The sequence below is a fragment of the Athene noctua genome, chromosome 4 (assembly GCF_965140245.1).
Source record: "Athene noctua chromosome 4, bAthNoc1.hap1.1, whole genome shotgun sequence".
Classification (NCBI taxonomy): domain Eukaryota; kingdom Metazoa; phylum Chordata; class Aves; order Strigiformes; family Strigidae; genus Athene; species Athene noctua.
Genome location: NC_134040.1, coordinates 45,806,672 through 45,825,879, shown reverse-complemented (window position 1 = coordinate 45,825,879; position 19,208 = coordinate 45,806,672). Strand labels below are relative to the sequence as shown.

The 19,208-nt window shown below is 35.0% G+C and overlaps 1 protein-coding gene across 3 annotated transcripts in view; it reads right to left on the bottom strand.

Annotated features, from left to right (window-relative positions):
* PRDM5 (PR/SET domain 5) overlaps nucleotides 1–19,208 on the bottom strand; it is an 89,028-nt gene that overhangs the window by 21,776 nt on the left and 48,044 nt on the right. For all 3 annotated transcript variants that reach the window (XM_074903905.1, XM_074903906.1, XM_074903907.1), the window contains 2 exons: nucleotides 15,938–16,098; nucleotides 12,575–12,668 (listed from right to left, as the gene is read on the bottom strand). In XM_074903905.1, the coding sequence (XP_074760006.1) occupies nucleotides 12,575–12,668; nucleotides 15,938–16,098 (255 nt within the window). The remainder of the gene's footprint in view (nucleotides 1–12,574; nucleotides 12,669–15,937; nucleotides 16,099–19,208) is intronic.

Below are 19,208 nucleotides of genomic sequence, written 5' to 3'. Positions count from 1 at the left end.
TCAACTGATAGACACTGCTGTACACATGAAATCTCCATATAGTCACAGGTCGTGTAGAGATTTGAGGGCAGCTGAGATTAGATGATTTATAAAAGGGGATGAAAATCCTATTTCTGTTCTTTTCTGTCTTTTATTACTGTTTAGATAACTTTGTTAATGACAGCAGTAAAAAAAATGTGTAGCAAAATACTTGTGAAATACAAATTTTTTTCTCTCTTGTATTCTTCTATCTCTCAGAAAGCTCAGTTGTGTGAATTTGACTTTTTGTTTTTAGTATGATGACAATTACTGTCTAATAGCTGTTTTCATTGAGCAGTTTGAAATACGATACTCTCTCTTAACCCTTGATGTCTTTAAGCCATGCCTCCAAAATTCAAACACTCCAACAGTTGTCAGTACTCAAATATTTAATTAATTTAGCAGACATTTTTATGTTTTAGGGCTTTTAAATGTAGAAGTTTAAGCTTTCAGCAGTTTGTAAGCAGATGAGCGTTGACAGGTAGGAGCTGTACCCCTCCTCTCTCTCTCCCCCATCCCTGAGCCTCTTTGAAGAGAAGTACTTTTGCTTTCAAAGGATGGTTTTGAATTTGTCTGAAATGTATTAACAGTGTCCTTCAGAAATTAACCATGGAAACCATGGTACTCGATGAGTAAGGCCTTAAGAGCTTTCAGCAGATGCCAGTAGAGGGCAACAGTATGACTTCATATCAACATGTTACACCTGAAAAAGTCTGGCTTCGAGCAGCAGTCACGTACTGTAAATTTTAAAAAAACTCCACAGTTCCAAAAATCAAGTTTACTATGTAACACAGACTGCGAGCTCTGACTTGACATTGTTTGATTACATCCTATTTTTCTCATTTATATAAACAACATCTCATGCGCCTATGTCATTAATAATTGTCAGTAAAACAACTTAAAACATGACACTAAGTAATTTTACTGTTGCTCTTTTTTTATTTGCTTGCACCTAAACTTTGTAGGCTGGATTCCAAAAATATATACAAGCACCCTTGCACTTACACAAGCAACTGCTTCCCCTGTGCATACAAATCTTTTAAATGTGTAACTTGTCTTCTACCTCAGTTTTAGGATTTTACAGTGGGCCACTTAAAACAAATCTGTGCTTGCAACAGCTAAATTGCTTAGAATAAATTTCTTATTCTCACTGTAACCAGTCCAAAGATAAGTTTGTGCCACTGTGTAAGAAATATATGGATATTTATAATTGGTTTTAATAAAAAAATAACTTGTCTTTTAAAATTATTTGGTCTGTGAGCAGGAGTAAGATTCCCCTCATTTGACATCAGCCATGTGAAAATATAATGTCTTATTTTAACTAGATGTTTTAAATCCCAGTGAAATTAGGAATAAAAGAAAGTTAGGATGAATTGCTCTCTGGAAAGGGACTTTGTTGTGTGTCTGAAAATTGAATGAACTGCCCTCAGTCAATGCATCTTCTTCTCTTTTTACTGTATCAAGAGCCTAGGCAACTAATTCAGATTAGATGTTTGAATTTACGGACAGCAGATTTTGGCAAGATTATTACAATCCTACTTATTAACTTCTATATCTCTGGTAATAATTAACTTCTCTCCTTGCTTCAGAACTAAACTAGTCAAACATTATTCATACTACCAGTCAGTTGCTCGTAAGGATAATCCCAGTAACAGATTCGTCAATGAGACTACTGAGGTGTTCCCCAAGAGAAGTCTTACACAGTCTATCCCACTTTATGTCCTGTAAAACAAACAGGAGCAGTGGATCATTTCTCTAATACTGTGAGATGCAAATGGCATAAGATGACAATAGAGAAAAAACAGATTTGAAATAATGAATGATAAATATATTCCTCCTACACAGGAAGATTTGCTGAAGTGGAATTGTCCACAAATGAAAGGGTTTTGTGCTACAACAAAGTTTAGAATTGTCACTAAGAAAAACTGGAGAGCAAGTGTGATGTGATAAATAGTCCTGGGAGGGTGACATTATCCATCAGTGTTTTCACGTTCATCTGCAATCAAGCAAAGACCACCAAAAATCAATGATAAGCATTGGAATATTTAACTTCAGATCAACTCACACACAATAAATACTTGGAGATTTCCAGATGTAAAACTTCTCTGATCAGAAAAGAAAAGGATCTGTTACGAGGAGATTAAAAGTAAGAATGATTGAGACAAGCAAATGAAATGGTGTTGCAAGTCATGCTTCCCTATTTCTCTTCTCCTCATGGAAAGGAGTTACTAAGCATCAAAAAGAAAGCAAACTATTTCCCCTGTGACAAACTACATTTTCTTCTTGGATTTGCTTACTAGAAGCAGGCATATGAGATCTGGTGACAAGGTGTGATAACATCATACCAAGGGGCAGGAAGGCACCTTAGGTAAAGTTGTTGATGCCAATTAACAATTATGCCATGTGCACTCTGCATTTTTATACAAATATTTTTAATATAAATATGTATATAGAAATATCTTTATGTTTGGAGGCAATGATCAATCCTTACTAGGGGCATCATACTAAAGTAAATCATTGCATCATTTTTTTATTATAAAGCCTTTTCATTGCAGTCAATCGTAGAATAAGTTTTCAAAGGTATTCTTTCACAAAGTGAAAGTGGTTGGTTGGTTGGTATTTTTAAATTTAATTTGTATTAAAAAATATTTATAGTGTGGGGGGAAAACCTTTTAAATTCCAAATACACTACCAAGTCTTAATCCTAACACTTCACATTTCAAAAATATCCAAAGAAATGCGTGGCCTTCTATGTTATTGTTTGCAGCTCTGCTGTTAAACCATGACTTAGACTATGATCTGCACTTTTCACTAAAACATTTCACCAGGCTTTCTACTTTAGCACAGTATCAAAATCCAGTAGGCATATTTAATATATCTTCATTTGACATCTTGTCCAGTCAACATGCCCAGAAGTGATGGTGTGAATGCAATAATAACTAAGAACTATTGCTATCATTAAAATAGCAAAACATTCAATGAAGACAGGCTTAATAAATGCTGTGTTTACCCTCCAGTTACAGCTGACTGTCATGTCCCTGCTGTCCAAGAACAAACTGCTCAACACATTAATGGCACTTCTGTACAAATAAATAATCCTTGGATAAATTACAGTGGATTTAATATAATTCAAAGTCTAGACATTCTACTTCCAGATTTTGTATGAAAAAAACAAAAGCTTTTAACATAATAAAAATAAATTTAAACCTAATACAAGGATTACAAAAAACAATTCCATGATTGAAAACCATATGGGATTTTGATCTGCAAACATGTCATGATAGAACTGATTTATTTTTTTTCCTTCCTCAAGTGTGTAAATCTCTAGCTTGAGATCACAATACCTACTGGACTTTAATGTAGCATAAAAAGTTAAACACCAGATTCTTCCATTCCAGTTCAACTCGGGAAGGACAGCTTCCTATGAGACATCTGCAATCAAAGTGCTGTAAGGCAGTATTTAGAGTGAGTTTAGCACCCAAGATTTCCCAAACTCACATACCTCTGGGAGCAAAAGAATTAAGAAACAAAACCAAATACACATTAGTTCTTTAAGATTTCAGCAGCTACAGCTAGACATATAATAAGGACTTTGAGACACAATAATTAAAGTTAGTCATATGTGTTGTTATTTTCACACTGTATTTTGCATTCCCTGTAGTCAATAGACACAAAAAGACTAATTACCAAAATCAGGCAGAAACCTGGTATAAACACCAATGTTAGTGATAACTTTGAAACAATGACCTCAAGTAAGATTGATCAAGTATGTATTTTACAGGTGACAAATATATTCCCATCAAATGAGACAACTGAAACACGGAACAGAGAAATAGTCCTACTCTGAAGCACCTGTTAAAAAGTGTCTGAAGAGACCAGCAAACCAAAAAAGAAACAGAGGTACAGAGAAGATGGTCAACAGCATGCTAAAGTATGCATTCGATGAACTACATTCAGTTTTGGAAGCAGTCACACAGAGCTCTTCCAAACCATATACAGGCATTATTTCTGTTTCATTCTGTTAAATTTGGATTCATATTTACTGTCCCCATTCCCATGCATCTTGCTTGGCCACTTGCATACAATTCTCAGGTATGTACGTTAGCCTTCATGTACAAATTCCCTGGCTTTTTGTCTTTATTGGAACTAAACTGCTGTATTTAAAAATTAAGAATTTGAATTACGCAGTGAAGTTATCAAGGGGCTTTTTATACTTTTTAGTATGTCTGTGCTTGGTAAGGGGGGTACTCAGCACCACTGGCCTAGGTCAACATTGACAAACATCAGAAAAAGACATGACAGACTGCACTGAACATCAGATCACATGCAGTGTCTGTAGCTTAAAAGGAATCATTTTCTTAAAAAAATTAACAAATAATTATGGCTATATGGTCCCTTAGAATCTTCCAGAGACCATTTACTGTATTCTAAAGACATCTCTGTTTCAGATATTAAACTACTTAGTATGGATTAGAAAATTATTTATTTTTAAAAAAAAAATATATATATGAGTTTATTATTTCAAAATGTCAATTTTCAGAACAGTTATAGTAAAGTATGATCCTTTCTAAAGGCCTAATTTAAGACTGGGGTAGGGGAGAGGGGAAGGGAGACTCCATCATCACCCAACTGTGGTGGAAAGAAGGCAGTTCACCTGGGGAAGAATTTGGAGGCAAGGGGGCCATCTGGATCACACATGCAACACTCCATACCAGATGATCAACAGGGCAGCCCAGAATGGGAATTGCAAGAAGGCTTTTTTAGACAGAGATAATCTGGGGTGATGACAGCATTCAACAGCAAGTAAGGATGGGCAAAAGGTTAACGGATATAACAAAATTATAATCTGTGACATATGCTTTAGAACATTATCTGTTCATACAGAGCACTTGACAGCTTTACACATTTATCCTCAGCTGCTGTTGCTCTGTATATGGTGTTCCCATCAAATTAAAAAGGAAGTTTGTGTCCCTAACTGTACAGAATTCAGTCAATGCACTATACAAATATGTATACACACAGATACAAAGAAACCTAAGATATAAAGAACTGAATTTCTCCCACATGTAAAGAACTTCATTCAGAATTAAAATTAAGGTAAATAGGAACTCAAGGAACCAAGTGATTTGAACAGAAAGTAAATTAGAAAATGCCAGAAAACCAAAGATTAAATATTCATACTTTAAGAAAATACTCAGTAAATTTCACCACCTTGGTGTTGTACAGAATGTCAAATAACCTTTGAGAAGACAAACATTTCCTCAAAATAATAAATTTTCTCTTGTATACAGGTGGCAGTTTTCTAGATACCAAGTATCATTTTCAAAAGTATTTAATATTCGAGATCTATTAACGCATTTTTTCTCATTTTGACCAGGGATTCTAGGAAGGGAAAATAACAGGAGAATAATCAAGAAGCTTGGCCAACTGCAGCAGCTAACTGCTCTCTTTACAACACTTGGACTAGTCTTAATCTGGACTAGACAATAAAAACAGCGATGCAGCCTGCAAAAAATTCTGGCCTGCCTGATTTTCAACATTAAACATGCAAAATTTAGCCCTTTAGAAGGTACAGAAGTACCACACAAGAGTAGCTTTCTCATGCCAAGAACCAAACTTCATGATTTGAAAGATAAAATACTTGTGGACGTCAGCTGAGACAAGACCCAGAAACACCAAATATACATGTAATTCTACACTCACAGTCAGATAAAGAAAAGGATAGCTCTTTGACTGCTCTGAGAACAGTCCTGCTGTTTGAGAGAAATGGAAAAACTGTACTCAGGTATGGGTCAATTAGAGACATTTCTTACGCATTCTTCATTTTAACCAACATTCAAACTTGGCAGACTCTGAAGACAAGAGATTAAATATTTCTGCTTTTTTTGTTCCTTCATGATGATTAACAACACTAAGCCTGTGTATTTGTGAATGCTTTGTAACCAAGCTCCAATACTTGTGTATTTTCCAGGCACAAGGGAGAACTAGAATTGCTTTTATGTAAGTCAACCAACTGCATTTCCCATTCATTAAAAATGGCCACATATTTAATAAGAAAAAAACTCCAATGCTGTTCTTTTCAGAACATGGAGAAAGCAGATTGGTTTCATCATGTTTTTGCTGCTAATACTCTTTCTTGTAAGTACTTAGCCATGTCTTTTTCTGAGGCACGGAAGCAGTATTTTCCAAGCTGAGGTTTATTTTCTGTAAAGTTTTTGGTTTATTCAGAGATTTCAGATTACCTCTAGCTAAAACCAGTAGTCAAAATGTTTGTCCTACCTGATCTGTAAAAATTACCATGAAATATTTGACATTTTAGCTGAGTGTAACTAAATGAATTATAAAGACTAGTAAAGGACCCTAGAAAGTAAGACAGCTATCTGAATCTATACAGTAAAGCATGAACTAACTACCACTATTACTTAGTTACAGAGACTCTCATCAGTTCTACAGTGGTATTAAGATTTCAGTCACAACAAACCCCCCTGACACACTTACTTTAAAGAATAAAACAGTTTCATTTTTTACATCTATCAGTGGAATTAAGCAATTTGGTTTCAGTATGAATGGAGCACTAACGTCTATGACTTCAGTGAACCCAATGGTCAACCAACTCTTTTAAAGTATATGCATTAATCAATCAGTAATTCATTTGACCTAAAGATGTCACTAGCATTCTTATAATCTATCCCTTATAAGAACTTTTCTTCATTCACAGAAGCAGACAAAAAGAAGCTGACAGCTCCATGAAACTTTACAGGTACTTTTAAAGATTTAACTGTTGTCTGGAGATAAATAGGACAATGATGTATAAACTGAAAGGTTTAGAAATGCAGAATCCTTACCTCTGAGGCCTTCTGCAAGCTCCTTTTTAAACTCAGTAGATAAAAGAGAGATCATTTATAAGTTATTGAATAGAAACAACCTAACTGTAGACATTTGCAAGCTGTTCACTGACTAGATACAGATACATTTTTTCACATACTTCATTGTGATATGAGAGGAAGTTCCTTCAAGCTTTCCTTTTATCTTTTTTTTTAATGTAAAAAAATTATAAAATACTTGTAAGGTAATTTGCCAGAAGATTTGCTAGAACGAGGATCCTGGCTGTACATTATTTCTTATGTACATAAACAAAACAGTTGCCTGTTTAGCTATTAAAACTTCGGACACATATTTTACACAGTAAAAAACAAGAGTTATACTGTACTTCAACTCATTACTTCAACTACTTTGAAGTCTTTTATGTTCATAGATGATTAAACTACTGTTAATAACCAGAGACTTTCAATATAACTCCACAACTGATTTTTGGTTTTAGTCCGGAATTTTTACATGAAAGTGCAAAATCTAGACCTAGATTTTTGTACAGTTGGACTTTAAATATGATTTTAAATATGCTCAAATGCCTAGTTAATCAAATTGTAGAAATGTGACTACAGTGACAAAATTAGGACCATAACATCAGGCTCTCAAAGAGAATGAGAGAAATCTCAAGAAGGCAACCAGCACCGAGTTATATTGGACAAGTATGATGAAAATTTTTCATGAGCTTATGAAACAGCCTTTAATTATGGAAATGGAAATTGAAAAGGTAAGCTTAATTGTGTTGACACAAAGGATATGGAAGCCCATGGTCTGAATGCTCTTTGCTGTTTTAGTGTAATCTCTTGGTATTATCTTTGATTCATGTGTATGGAAGCAAATTTATGAAGAACCTTCTCAACTCATGCTTAGGAAATAAAGCTGCTTTTACAACATACAAAAGAATATAACATGTAAGAATGCCATAATATATCAGGCTTTTAAATGGTATGGAACAGAAACAATAATCTTTTCAGAAAACATTTAAGACAGATATAAAGTCATAGATATCTTACTGGCTTTTTATCAGGACTTTGACTAAATCATGTAAAGAGCAAAACAAAGTTACGCTTTAACCTATATTTGCATGTGAAAGCATTTTCTGGTAGACATGTATGTCATCAGTTGTCCCTCACCAGTTCCTACATAACAGAGTAGGTAAAAGACAGCACAGAAGGGACAGAATTACAGTTAAAACATTCAGTTCTCTTAACTGAGACAAAAATTACCCTGCAAATATAAACTACCTCACGACAACTTTCATTATTCTACAGTTTGATGTGCTATATCCCAAAGATGTAAGGGATTACATTACAAGCAATTAGGAAAGCAACAATATAAATATCAGTCAGATAAAATGCATGTGTGTGTTTATATATATATAAACATAGGCACACACGAATACACATACAAATACATACACACACAAATGAGACAGCAATTAACATACTTAAATACCTATGTATAAGGCAACTGCAAAGCTGCACAAATCGCAGCCAGTAACTGTTAACACTGAAAGCTGCTTGAAACTTTAGGGAAGTAATTAACCTCCTGGCCCCCAGTTTTCAAGCCCAAGGAACAGACCATAGAATTACTTTTACAATTTATGAACAAGCCAAGGAATTTATATCACAGTCAGAGGATTCTTTTGCTGAATTAACCCCAGCTCCCTCTGACCCCAAGAAGTCATAAACCAACAGGATAGAGCAGAGGGAGAATGCGCTATAGTGTTTCAGCTGACCTACAGAACGCTGTCTCTGTCATGCCAAGGCTGGAAGCCCAGATGATAAATTACAGAGCAATATGCTAGGTTCAGATGCAAACATCAACCCCGTCCCTCCACACATGCACATGCAGACATGTTCACTCACCCCAAACCAGCTCAGTTTCTGCAAAAGGCCAAGTACTGTTAGGGCTCATTTACAGAGTCTTACTCTAAGATAAAAGAGGGAAGAAAATTGCTTATCGAGGAAGCATGCATCCATCTGTGAGAAACAAAATTTAAGAACACGTGCTGCGTATTAAATAAAAGCTGAAAACCCACTGACCTTCTCTTTTTCTATATGAATTATTAAACATATCAAAATTACAGTTCTAAAGCAAACCAGGACGGTACACGAGAACCTTCACATTTATAACAAAGAGCTTTATAAATAAAAAAGAATAAAAATTGATAAACAACTCTCTTAAAAAAATTCTGCCTAGCTTTATTTTGTAAATACAGAACAAAGCCTCTTATACAAAGTAGCTAATAAAACAAAGTCTAGCTGACTATATGCACAGAGAATTGAATAACACAAACATCTGCACCAGGACCTCAAACCTAATCACTAAGACATGAAGGTCTTCACAATATTTACACTTATGATGAACTGCTTAGTTTCACCAAAAGCTTAGTCCCAGCTGAAGACTTATTCACAAAGATGAATCATCTCTTGAAAACGGACAGTGGCTGGTTGTTTCACTTCTAGCTCAGAATGAAGAGCCATACTTTGAAGTCTGACCACAAAAAAAAAAAAAAAAGGAGGGCACAGTTTTGAATTAATTCAAAACCACAGAATTTAATAGATATCAGGAGCATGAAGTATACAACACTGAAACATTTAGAAACCAAACATCCATCACTGAATAAATTAAGTTTGTGGCTCCACTGTTTGATGAACTGAAAATTTCTTACTGCTCAGAAAATCCCTAAAAAGTTGTCATAGATTTTCACAACGCAGTCAACTTTACCACTAAAAGCCATTTAATGAGTACTCAACATTTTTTGTACTGTTTGCAGATAACACTGACTCCCTTCACCAACCACCCTCGCTTCCTTTGGAAATGATGCAAGCTATTCCTCAGAAAGCTATGCTTTCTCAGACACACTGAACACTGGACAACAATTTCCTCTCGTGATTGGTCTGCCTTGCATTGTGATCATAAACAAGTTGACTAACATCTTCATGTACAGCACAAATCAAAACCACCTCTCCAGAAGTACAACATGAATCTAACTGGCATTTTCTCACTAAAACTCACATAAGGCATCTTGCCATACTACCTACAGACTATTTCTTTTAAAATACAAGTCACAACTCAGTGGCAATTCCCCCCTATCTTCAACCCCTTTTTTTTCCCCCATATTTCATCAGGATAATCAAGAAATAATCAGGAATCGTAATAGAATGACATCAAAAACAACCATGAGAACATATTTCAGTTCATTCCTAGTGAAGGTTGTGAATCATAAATTCTCCACCAAAAATGTGATTGACATCACAGTAGCAGACTGGAAAGGGAAAAGTACCAGAGTTTATTTATCACAGGCTATTACAAATTAATTTAGCAAGACATTTTTCCTGAATTAGTAACTCTCTTTAAAATGAGTGCTTCTAGCTTTTTAGGTAAAGAAAGGGGCCTTGAAAATATCTTTCCTTCTGCAGTGTTCTTTTTTCATCAGTTGTTTCACACTGCATATTCCTCTAACTCCAACCTGTATCATCTCCTGGCAAGGTAGTTTCTCCAGTATTTAATTTTAAAATGTAGTGGAAATCTTCAGTGTCTTTCTATTTTAAGTAACTACCAAATGTCATCATTTACTGTTTCTCGTATAATAGTGGCTACAAATTTTGCAAGGCTCTACAGTCTAGGTTAAAGGTCTCTGGTGTGTGGTTTCATGAAACTCACCTTAGCCTAACTCCTAAATTTAGAAAAGCCTGCTTGAGAGAGCTGAAACATTAAATGTAACTAGTAGCAGGCACATGTGTGAAAAGCATTTTCACTCAGACAGCTATAAAGCATTTCCCAGGAGCTATCTGCACTATCAACCTGAAAAACTAGGGCCTTTCTATTCGTGCAATCTGATGTATAACATCGACAGTACACAGAAAACATACCTAAGGTTTAAGGAAAGGGCCTGTGAAGTAAGAAAAAAACAAAAGCACAACACTAGTAAAGGCAATAAATCAGACTTGCCTGCAAAAAAACACTGGAATGTGAATCCAGAGATTTTAATTAAGAATTAGAGTAACATTTTTATATTCCTTTAAGTGGGGGGGGAGCAATCTGTAAGAGTCCTAAATTTCAAGAAAGTTTAGTACATCAAAATATCATTAAATGAAAGGGTAATGTAGTTTCTCATGGGGTGGCAAGGTGAAGGTAAAGAAATATCCATAATTAAAACAGTAAGATAACTTTAGGAAAAGTTAAGATAGATTAGAATCCGAGGCAGTCATATTCCTAGAAGCCTGGACTGATGTGCTGAGTGACTAACTAACAATACTAATGAATTTCTTCCTTTCACTCTTGTCTACCCAATTAATTAAAGTACAGCCCAGATGGGTAAGTGGATTGTCCTTACAAAAGGCACAGTCCCCAAGGGTTTTCTAAATCGTCATAGCACATGCTCTATGAGTGTCGGGTTTTTTTCTTCCTCTTCTCTGCATTTTCAAGAAGTCAAAAAAAGACAATCCCACAGCTTACAAGACGGAAGACTGAAGCGGAAGACAGAGCAGGTGACACTGCGCAGGAATGACTTTAAAAGGAGTTGGTAAGGTGGAGTTGTTGAATAAAAAACAAGAATCAAGAGGAGGAATGGACAGAACTGCTGCACTGCAATTCTGGGTCGTGTCAGCTTTGTTCTTCAGTGTCTTTTGTCTCTCTGATTATACAGTATATGTGAACCATCTGAGCAGAATCTCTACACAGAGGCTTATATGTGTGTATGTTTTTATACAGATGCTATGAGTGATAAATATTTCAAACATGGAATTTAGTAAAGAATAAAAGATAAAGATAAAAGTCAATTTTAGCCTTTTATCCTGACTGCAGGACCAGGATAAAAATTTCCTAGTGTGTATAGCAGTCAAATCCAAAAATATCAAAACCCAGTAAAACCTGTAGTCTTAAGAGGTGGTCCTGATAGACTGAAGTGATTAAGACTTTTCCAAACATAGTATAAAGCCAAATGATTAAAAACAACTCTGTCATCTCCCTGCAAACCAAATTTGCTTATGCAAAGTGAACGGAATGTCATAGGTAGGCTGTTTGTTAACTGATGCTTTGACTGCCAAAGGCAAATCTACACCATTTTATGTTGGAAACAAATTATCACAACGAAACCCCTTTCAGTAGCCTGCCACTTATTTGAATGAAGCTCACAAAATTAAACCTATCAACATGACAACATAACTAATTTATTTTCGGTGTGTTTACAGAAGCACATATATAACAACATGACAGGGAAACAGTATTGCAATTTGGGTGGCAATATAGAATAAATGGCATAACTCAAACCCAGGATTATCAGGAGACCAGCAGAATGAGATAGATGTTGCAACAGAAAACAAATTTTGAGTTAAAGCATACACAAGGTAGAATATTCTAGTTTGGGTAATATGCAGGTTGTGATAAGGTCGGAAGCTATATTAATATAAAATCAGAGTTTTGAAACACCTTAGCAGCCACAGAGAGAAACTCATATTGTATATACATACTAAGTATTCTTAAATATACACACATTCACACATAATTACAGTTGAGAATAGAATGTGGTTTTACACATTAAGTGGGTAAAATGGCTGAAAAAGATGCTGTGATGGGCCTACCTGTAAATGTGCATTTCTGTTTGTAGATAGACATACTTCAGATACCTTGTTTTATATATTTGGAAAGTCTTCTCTGTGCATTACAATAAACAACACTGTACCTGTATGGCTTCGAATATGAACTCTCAGTGTTCCATTGCTTGCAAACTTCTGTCCACAATATGGGCAAATCTTCTCTTTTTCTCCAGTGTGAGTCTACATGGGGTGGGGAAAGACAAGAATGAAAGCTTCAGCATAGCTTTAAAAGAAGTGAAAAACTGAATATTTTAACTGTATTGACATTGACCACTACTAACTCCCTTACATATTTTATACCATCACATCAGGCAGATTCTAAGGAACTAGCAATAGGTGTTCTTTCTTCTAAAATTTCTAAACAAATCTCACTATTAACGGCAAAATATACTGGCTGTTCAGTTCCTAAGCGTACTATTTCCTAAATAGTTACTATTAAAAATGCCCAATTCACCTTTGTGTATTTTCATGATTGCAAGAATAAGACACCTATTTTTCAGTTTGACATCTCTGATAGTGGTTTCTAAACCAGCAAACAATAATTTGGTTACCTGATAAAACTGATCTTCATAAATGGATCTATTTTTAAAAGCTTGTATTTTTACAGAATTTTATTACATTATGAAATGTAGTGAAAATAGGTTAGCTAACCTAGTATAACTTTTCCTGTTGCAGACTTGAACTGGAGCTTTAAAGGTCTCTACAAAGATTTGTGCATGACTTCTAACTGACACTCTCATATGAATGAAATACAGCCATCAGTTCATCTGAAGTATGACAGACAACAGTCCCTCAAAGTGCAAGTTTTCAGTGATTTCAGACAACACAAATCACATACTGGATCCTATCTAGTTTTTAACATATGCTAGAATCAGATTGCATTTAGAGAATTGATCACAAGGAGTACATTCTAATTGTCACTAACACTAAATCATACACTGAGCTTGTCTTCTGAAACCAAGGCTAGAGCACCTTGCTAATATAAGAATTATTTCAAAATGGAAAAAAAAAGTAATCAAAAACTCTCCCATCCAAACTGTGTGGTCAACAGCAAGACCACCTTGAAGTAAGTTACATACACAAATTCTCACCATTTTTCACACTGTACTTTCAACACCCAGTTCTGAACTGAAGATTTATCAGCCTCTTGAATAATTTTTCCTTATAACTGTGACTACTCTTTTAGTGGAGAACTGTGGATTACTTCATTTATAAGTGTTAATTTAAATGGGATAGGAAAGGTAACACATTCAATTATATGTACAGCTGACTACTTGGGTTTCAAGCTTTGCACATGACTCTCTTCAGATAGGGAAATTAATTCTTATGAAAGACATTGAAGTGACATATAATTCTTCATTGCATCATAAAAACCTTACCCCACACAGTACATAATATGTTGTAGCTGAAGGAACAGTAAATGAGATATCATTTCAATACTGGATGGCCTTGCATAGTTTTCATTCCCTGGCATTAGGGATATGAATGTTAAATCCCTCTTGATTAGGATATAGTTAGTCAGAAATCACTTATATCTCTAACAGCAACATTGGGAGATACCAAGCAGACAGCTATGAATTCATTCCAAATAATGAAAAGAAAAAAAAAAAAAAATCAAAAAAAGGATTTCTGGGAGCAATACATTACAAGGCTCACAAACATACAGCTAGTCCTGGCCTGACAGCAGCACAAAGCAACAGCAATTACAATTAAGATGGAATGTCAAAGAAAGAAGACGGATAAACCATAAATGATAGCCGCTTTCCATTAAAATACATATATGTATATGGCCATTTTTACAGTGAAATAGTAAGTCATAATGAATTTTTTAGAAAGGAATCTTAGGAAAAGTTTAAAAATTTATGCAGAGCTCATCAATGATTCCAGGTAATATTTTTGGATCTTACAGTCCATCTTGGCAAGATCCTTCGCAAAAAGTTAATCTGAAATCAGTGTATCGGTATTATAGGCTAGGTCTATTACTCAAGCGATTAAAACAAGTAGATAAGGATGAAAAGGATGGTGTGTCCGAAAAGCAGTCTGCTTTTTTCAAAACAAATCAGTTTGTCCAATGAAAGATACTATGCCTTCTTAAAGTCTTGCTCCCCAAGACACAATAAGAAACAAATCGCAAGCTTATTTTGTATACCCTTTATTTTTGAGTTCCTTAGACCAACATATTCGGTCTTAAAAAACAAATTTATTACTTTTAGAATAAGGAGTATTAAAGCACAAGAGAAAGGAGGAAGAATATCCTATAATACAAAGCGATCTCTCTCTACTACAGCAAAACTCAACCGTTTTCACACACTGAACAACCAACGAACCAGACTGTTTGAATCTCAATCATCTTACAGTACATGTACTGAAGTCTACAAATAAGGCAACCCCATGTCATTCTAGTTCTTCTAAAGAACAGGTGAAAATCTTCCACTCAGTGTATCTGTGATAAATGTGTCTTGGTTACACAGCTATGTCACTCAATCACAGGAAACTATTTTCCAGCAACTATAATTACTAAGTAACTTAATGCATATTAAATATCAGACAAGCAGCATTTGAAACAGACTGAAGGCAGACAGACAGCAAATGCATTAACATATATTTAATGGAAGATCAAGACCTTTAAAAGACCACAAAAGAAACCACAAAGACTTTGTTCCTAGTTGGTTCCATTATTTCTTGCAATCTGTAAACATCTTAAAAATCAAGCACACATTAAGGAGGCAGTGCTGTCCAGTACATTAGAGAATTCAAGAGTCTGCTATCTCCTAAAAATTTGGTTTAGTCTCCAAAGACATGTACTAGCTTCCACATCTGTTAGACGTGGTAGGGTTGGCGGGACATTGAAAGACTCCCTTACATTTTTTCCTCAATTTTAAATACAGACGTGTTGTAACGCACAGTATTCCACATAAACATGTGCTGAAAATATTGTACCAAGAAACTAAGTTTTGTTATTATAATTTTACACGCATATATGAAGTGCATACTATCTGGCAAATAATATATGCATGCTGTTTTTCAACAAACTCTCACAATCTGCATTTGGTGACAACACCTTAGTGACCTTCCTCAGCTGATTTGTTCTTGATTTAGTTATTTTCTTCACATTTCTTGCCTGTAACATAAAACTTACCTTAGGCCAAACTAGTGGGCAAGTTTTCTTCTAAAGTCTATGCCAATTCCATTGCAGAGATCAGTGGAATGGCGTATGGCAAGAATAGTGCAGCAAGTTCCATCCTGCCACACACCTGATGCTGGATCTATATAAATGCACCTGCTGCAGATTCTGCACACCACTACTGCAATAAGCATTTTAGGATGTTAAGCACCACCACAGGTTTCTACTGAAAAGCCAGAAATACAGAAGCATCTGGGGCTTTTATGTTTAGTCACAACCTTAAGGACACAGTAGGCATGAATAGGATTGAACAGGTTCTACTCACTTTTTTATGACTTTTCAGGACTGAGGGTGTCACAAAAGCTTTGTCACAGAGATCACACTTGTATTTCTTATGTCCATCATGTACAACTTGAATATGAACATTTAATGTGTCCTTTCTTTTGAAAGTAGCATCACAGTGATCACACTTGAATGTCCTCTCACCTTATAAAGAGAAAAAACAAGGTTTAAAGATACTGGATTTTTGTGGAAATACACTAATGTTTATTGTTTCAGAAAAATGAATAAAAGCAGCAAAGACAAATGAAAAACTGGGTCCAGAGAACAGAAAGAAAAAAGAACATCACATCAGATAAAAATGTCACTGGGAAATTAACAAGGTAGTCACGACAACAACATAGCCAGAAATGTGAGATTAAACTCTATAGCCGAAGGTGAAATGGCAACCAGTGGAAATGGCTTCCAGTGAAACGGAGCACAGGTTTTACCAGGACCTTCACTAACATACTCTCTTTATAGTAACAAGCTAAAAACATTAAATAGGCCTCATCTTTTGAAACTTAAATGGTAAGAGACATTATTCTGAGTTTAAAAGAATTCTCAAAACAATAAATACTTGCTTTGAGTAACCTATCTCGTTCACATCAATAAAGGCAAACTCATGACAAAGATGAAATAACTTGAGTGTTATAACAGTATTACTATTCAAACTGTGGTTATGTTGTTGAAGGTTATGGCAGAGACCCGGTTAATATTTCTAATAGTTTTAAAAATCAGTGAATTACCTAAGAAAGGGGAAGAGACATTGTATTCTGAAATTCTGCATACATCTTTTGAGTGAAAAAAAAAAAAGTGATTCTTCAGAGAAATCATTACAATGAACCTTCTCTTTATCACTACTGTGAACACAGAAGAGAATATTTTCTTCTATTTGTTAACTTCTTCATTAAAAGTACAATAAACACCTGAAACACAGCATTCATTCAGAGATCCACAGTCTAAACAGGAAATCAGGTGCCCACATCCCAAAAAAGTTTCCAAGCAGTTACATCACAAAGATCGCCATTATCTAAGGACTATCCTCTTATTTTTCAGGATGGAGGTCTGATCTGCAGCCTCCTGTTTCACATGACTAAGATACAGAGTTGTATGAGCACAAACTACTTCTACCAGCAGCAATGAAGCATAGGTACAGGTACGCTTATTTCCTTCCTATAGCTCATTAAAGGATTAAATCATCCCAGCCTTGGTCCCAGTGCAAAGGCCAATATGAATGGAAATCGATTTCAGTGTGCTGCATATTAAAGCCCATACGATGCTACATGTTGAAGCAACAAAAAACTTTTTTTCTTTATTACATATTATACATGTAATATATGTAAGTGAAGTTTATCAATACAGTGATGTCTCAAGTACCCACCGACATTTCAAAGCCTAGGTAGCCTGTTCCTGTCCCTCATAAATCAACCGTAACCTTCCCCCACATCCCTCCTCCCCCAAAAAAACCCTCTAATTTTCTGTTGGTTTGGAAACAAAAGTGGTGTTGTTTTGGATGATATAGAAAGAATATCCTAGAAGGTATTAGAATGTAAGTTGTATTATCCTAAAATACTTTCAGTATAGCTATTCAGAAAATTTTTCAAGGTCAACAGGGATGCAATTTAATGTGCTGTTATGTGGAGGTTTAACACTGATAATGCTTCTAACTGTTCAGTGAATCTCTTCAGTCCTCATCTTGGGAACATGAGACTACCCTGATAACAAAGTGAAGTCATTACTACTTTCACTAAAGTAATGTGAAATTTTCTCCTGCTTCAACAAAGGAAAAACATTCAAATAATTTCCTTTAAAAATTACTTCATATAAGAACTTCTAGTCTTCATGGATTATTTTTTTTGTAGTAATTTGTTTCTTCCCATCTCTTAATAACTTAGCTTCAAGTCTAAAATAAATTGAAAAAAAAAATGAGGCAATACCAGACATAGTTTGAACAAATTGCCATGTCTTCTGAAGAAAGAAATATTTGTATGTTTTCCATAAATTTACATTATATCCTTATGGTTTAAGACACGATTCAACATTTGTTGAGTTTCAGGAAGATTTGTCCCTTTTATCCTAAAGTTTTGTTTGAAATCATCCCTATAATTTTCAGTATTGCACTTCCATTTGGAGATAAATGACTTTCAAACAACAACAAAAAATAATGAGGTAGTAAGAGATCAACCAGTTTTCAATTAAAAAATCTCCAAAGTTAGGGAATTTCAGAACATATTGTTCAACCATATCTCCTCTGTGTGTACACATTATAATATTCTTCCACTATATATACTTGCAATGCCAAGTATGTATTTAGCCAAGTTCTGGCTTCAGTTTAGCAAAACTTTTCAACATGCAAAGTAATGGGATTCCTAGAATTGGGCATTTTTTCAAATGTTATCCTGGATGAAGGCAAATAATCAGTGTTTCTCCTCAGTTTCCTTATTTAGCAGAAACCCTCTATCTCATTACAGAAAAGCCATCAGAACACTGTCTCTCCTCACAGTTGGCTCACTGAACAGTCTTTATGTCTTGTCCTTTTTTTTAAGCAATAGACAAAGACACACAAAAACAATGAAAAAATACTGTTAATACACAACTACAGAAGGCATCTCAGAAGGTTCCTCAACGGCATAAAGTAAAAGTCTAGATTGCTTGCACCAATATATGAGTACTAAAACTCCCTGAGCAGTTCTGGAAATCCTCTTGTAGAATATTGCAGGAAAAAGCAGAGCTGCGCAACCTATTTCACGGTACCTCATTGTTGTGACAAAGAACAAACAGATTTCATATGGTAAATGTAAAAACACATCTGTTGCTTAAGAACTAATATCACTGCCAAAACGCAAACTCTGCATTGCCTTTGGCAGATAAGAGTAATATTAAAGTTACCAAAATAAATTTCTAATATTAATATAAAAGAAATAAAGAATTTTCATTATGTATTATCAGTCAGCAGGTTTGCACTGTGCTAGATCAAGACGTTTCTTACAAAATAAAATAGCAAAAGATATACACAGAGTCTCTTCAGGCCTAGGCACTCTAGAAAATGGACATAAACAAGAAAGTATTTGATTGACTTCATCTCTTGAAATCACTGAAGGAGAAAAACATTTTCAGTGTACTTGACATGAAATTACAATATCAATATCCATAAATGCCTCCAAAGATGGAAACACAGCACTGACATAATATATCCTGGAGTACTTTCCCTCAGAAATACACAGCATAATGTGAGTGTCCTTCTGGTGCTGGCTTTATCTACTCCACTGATGCCC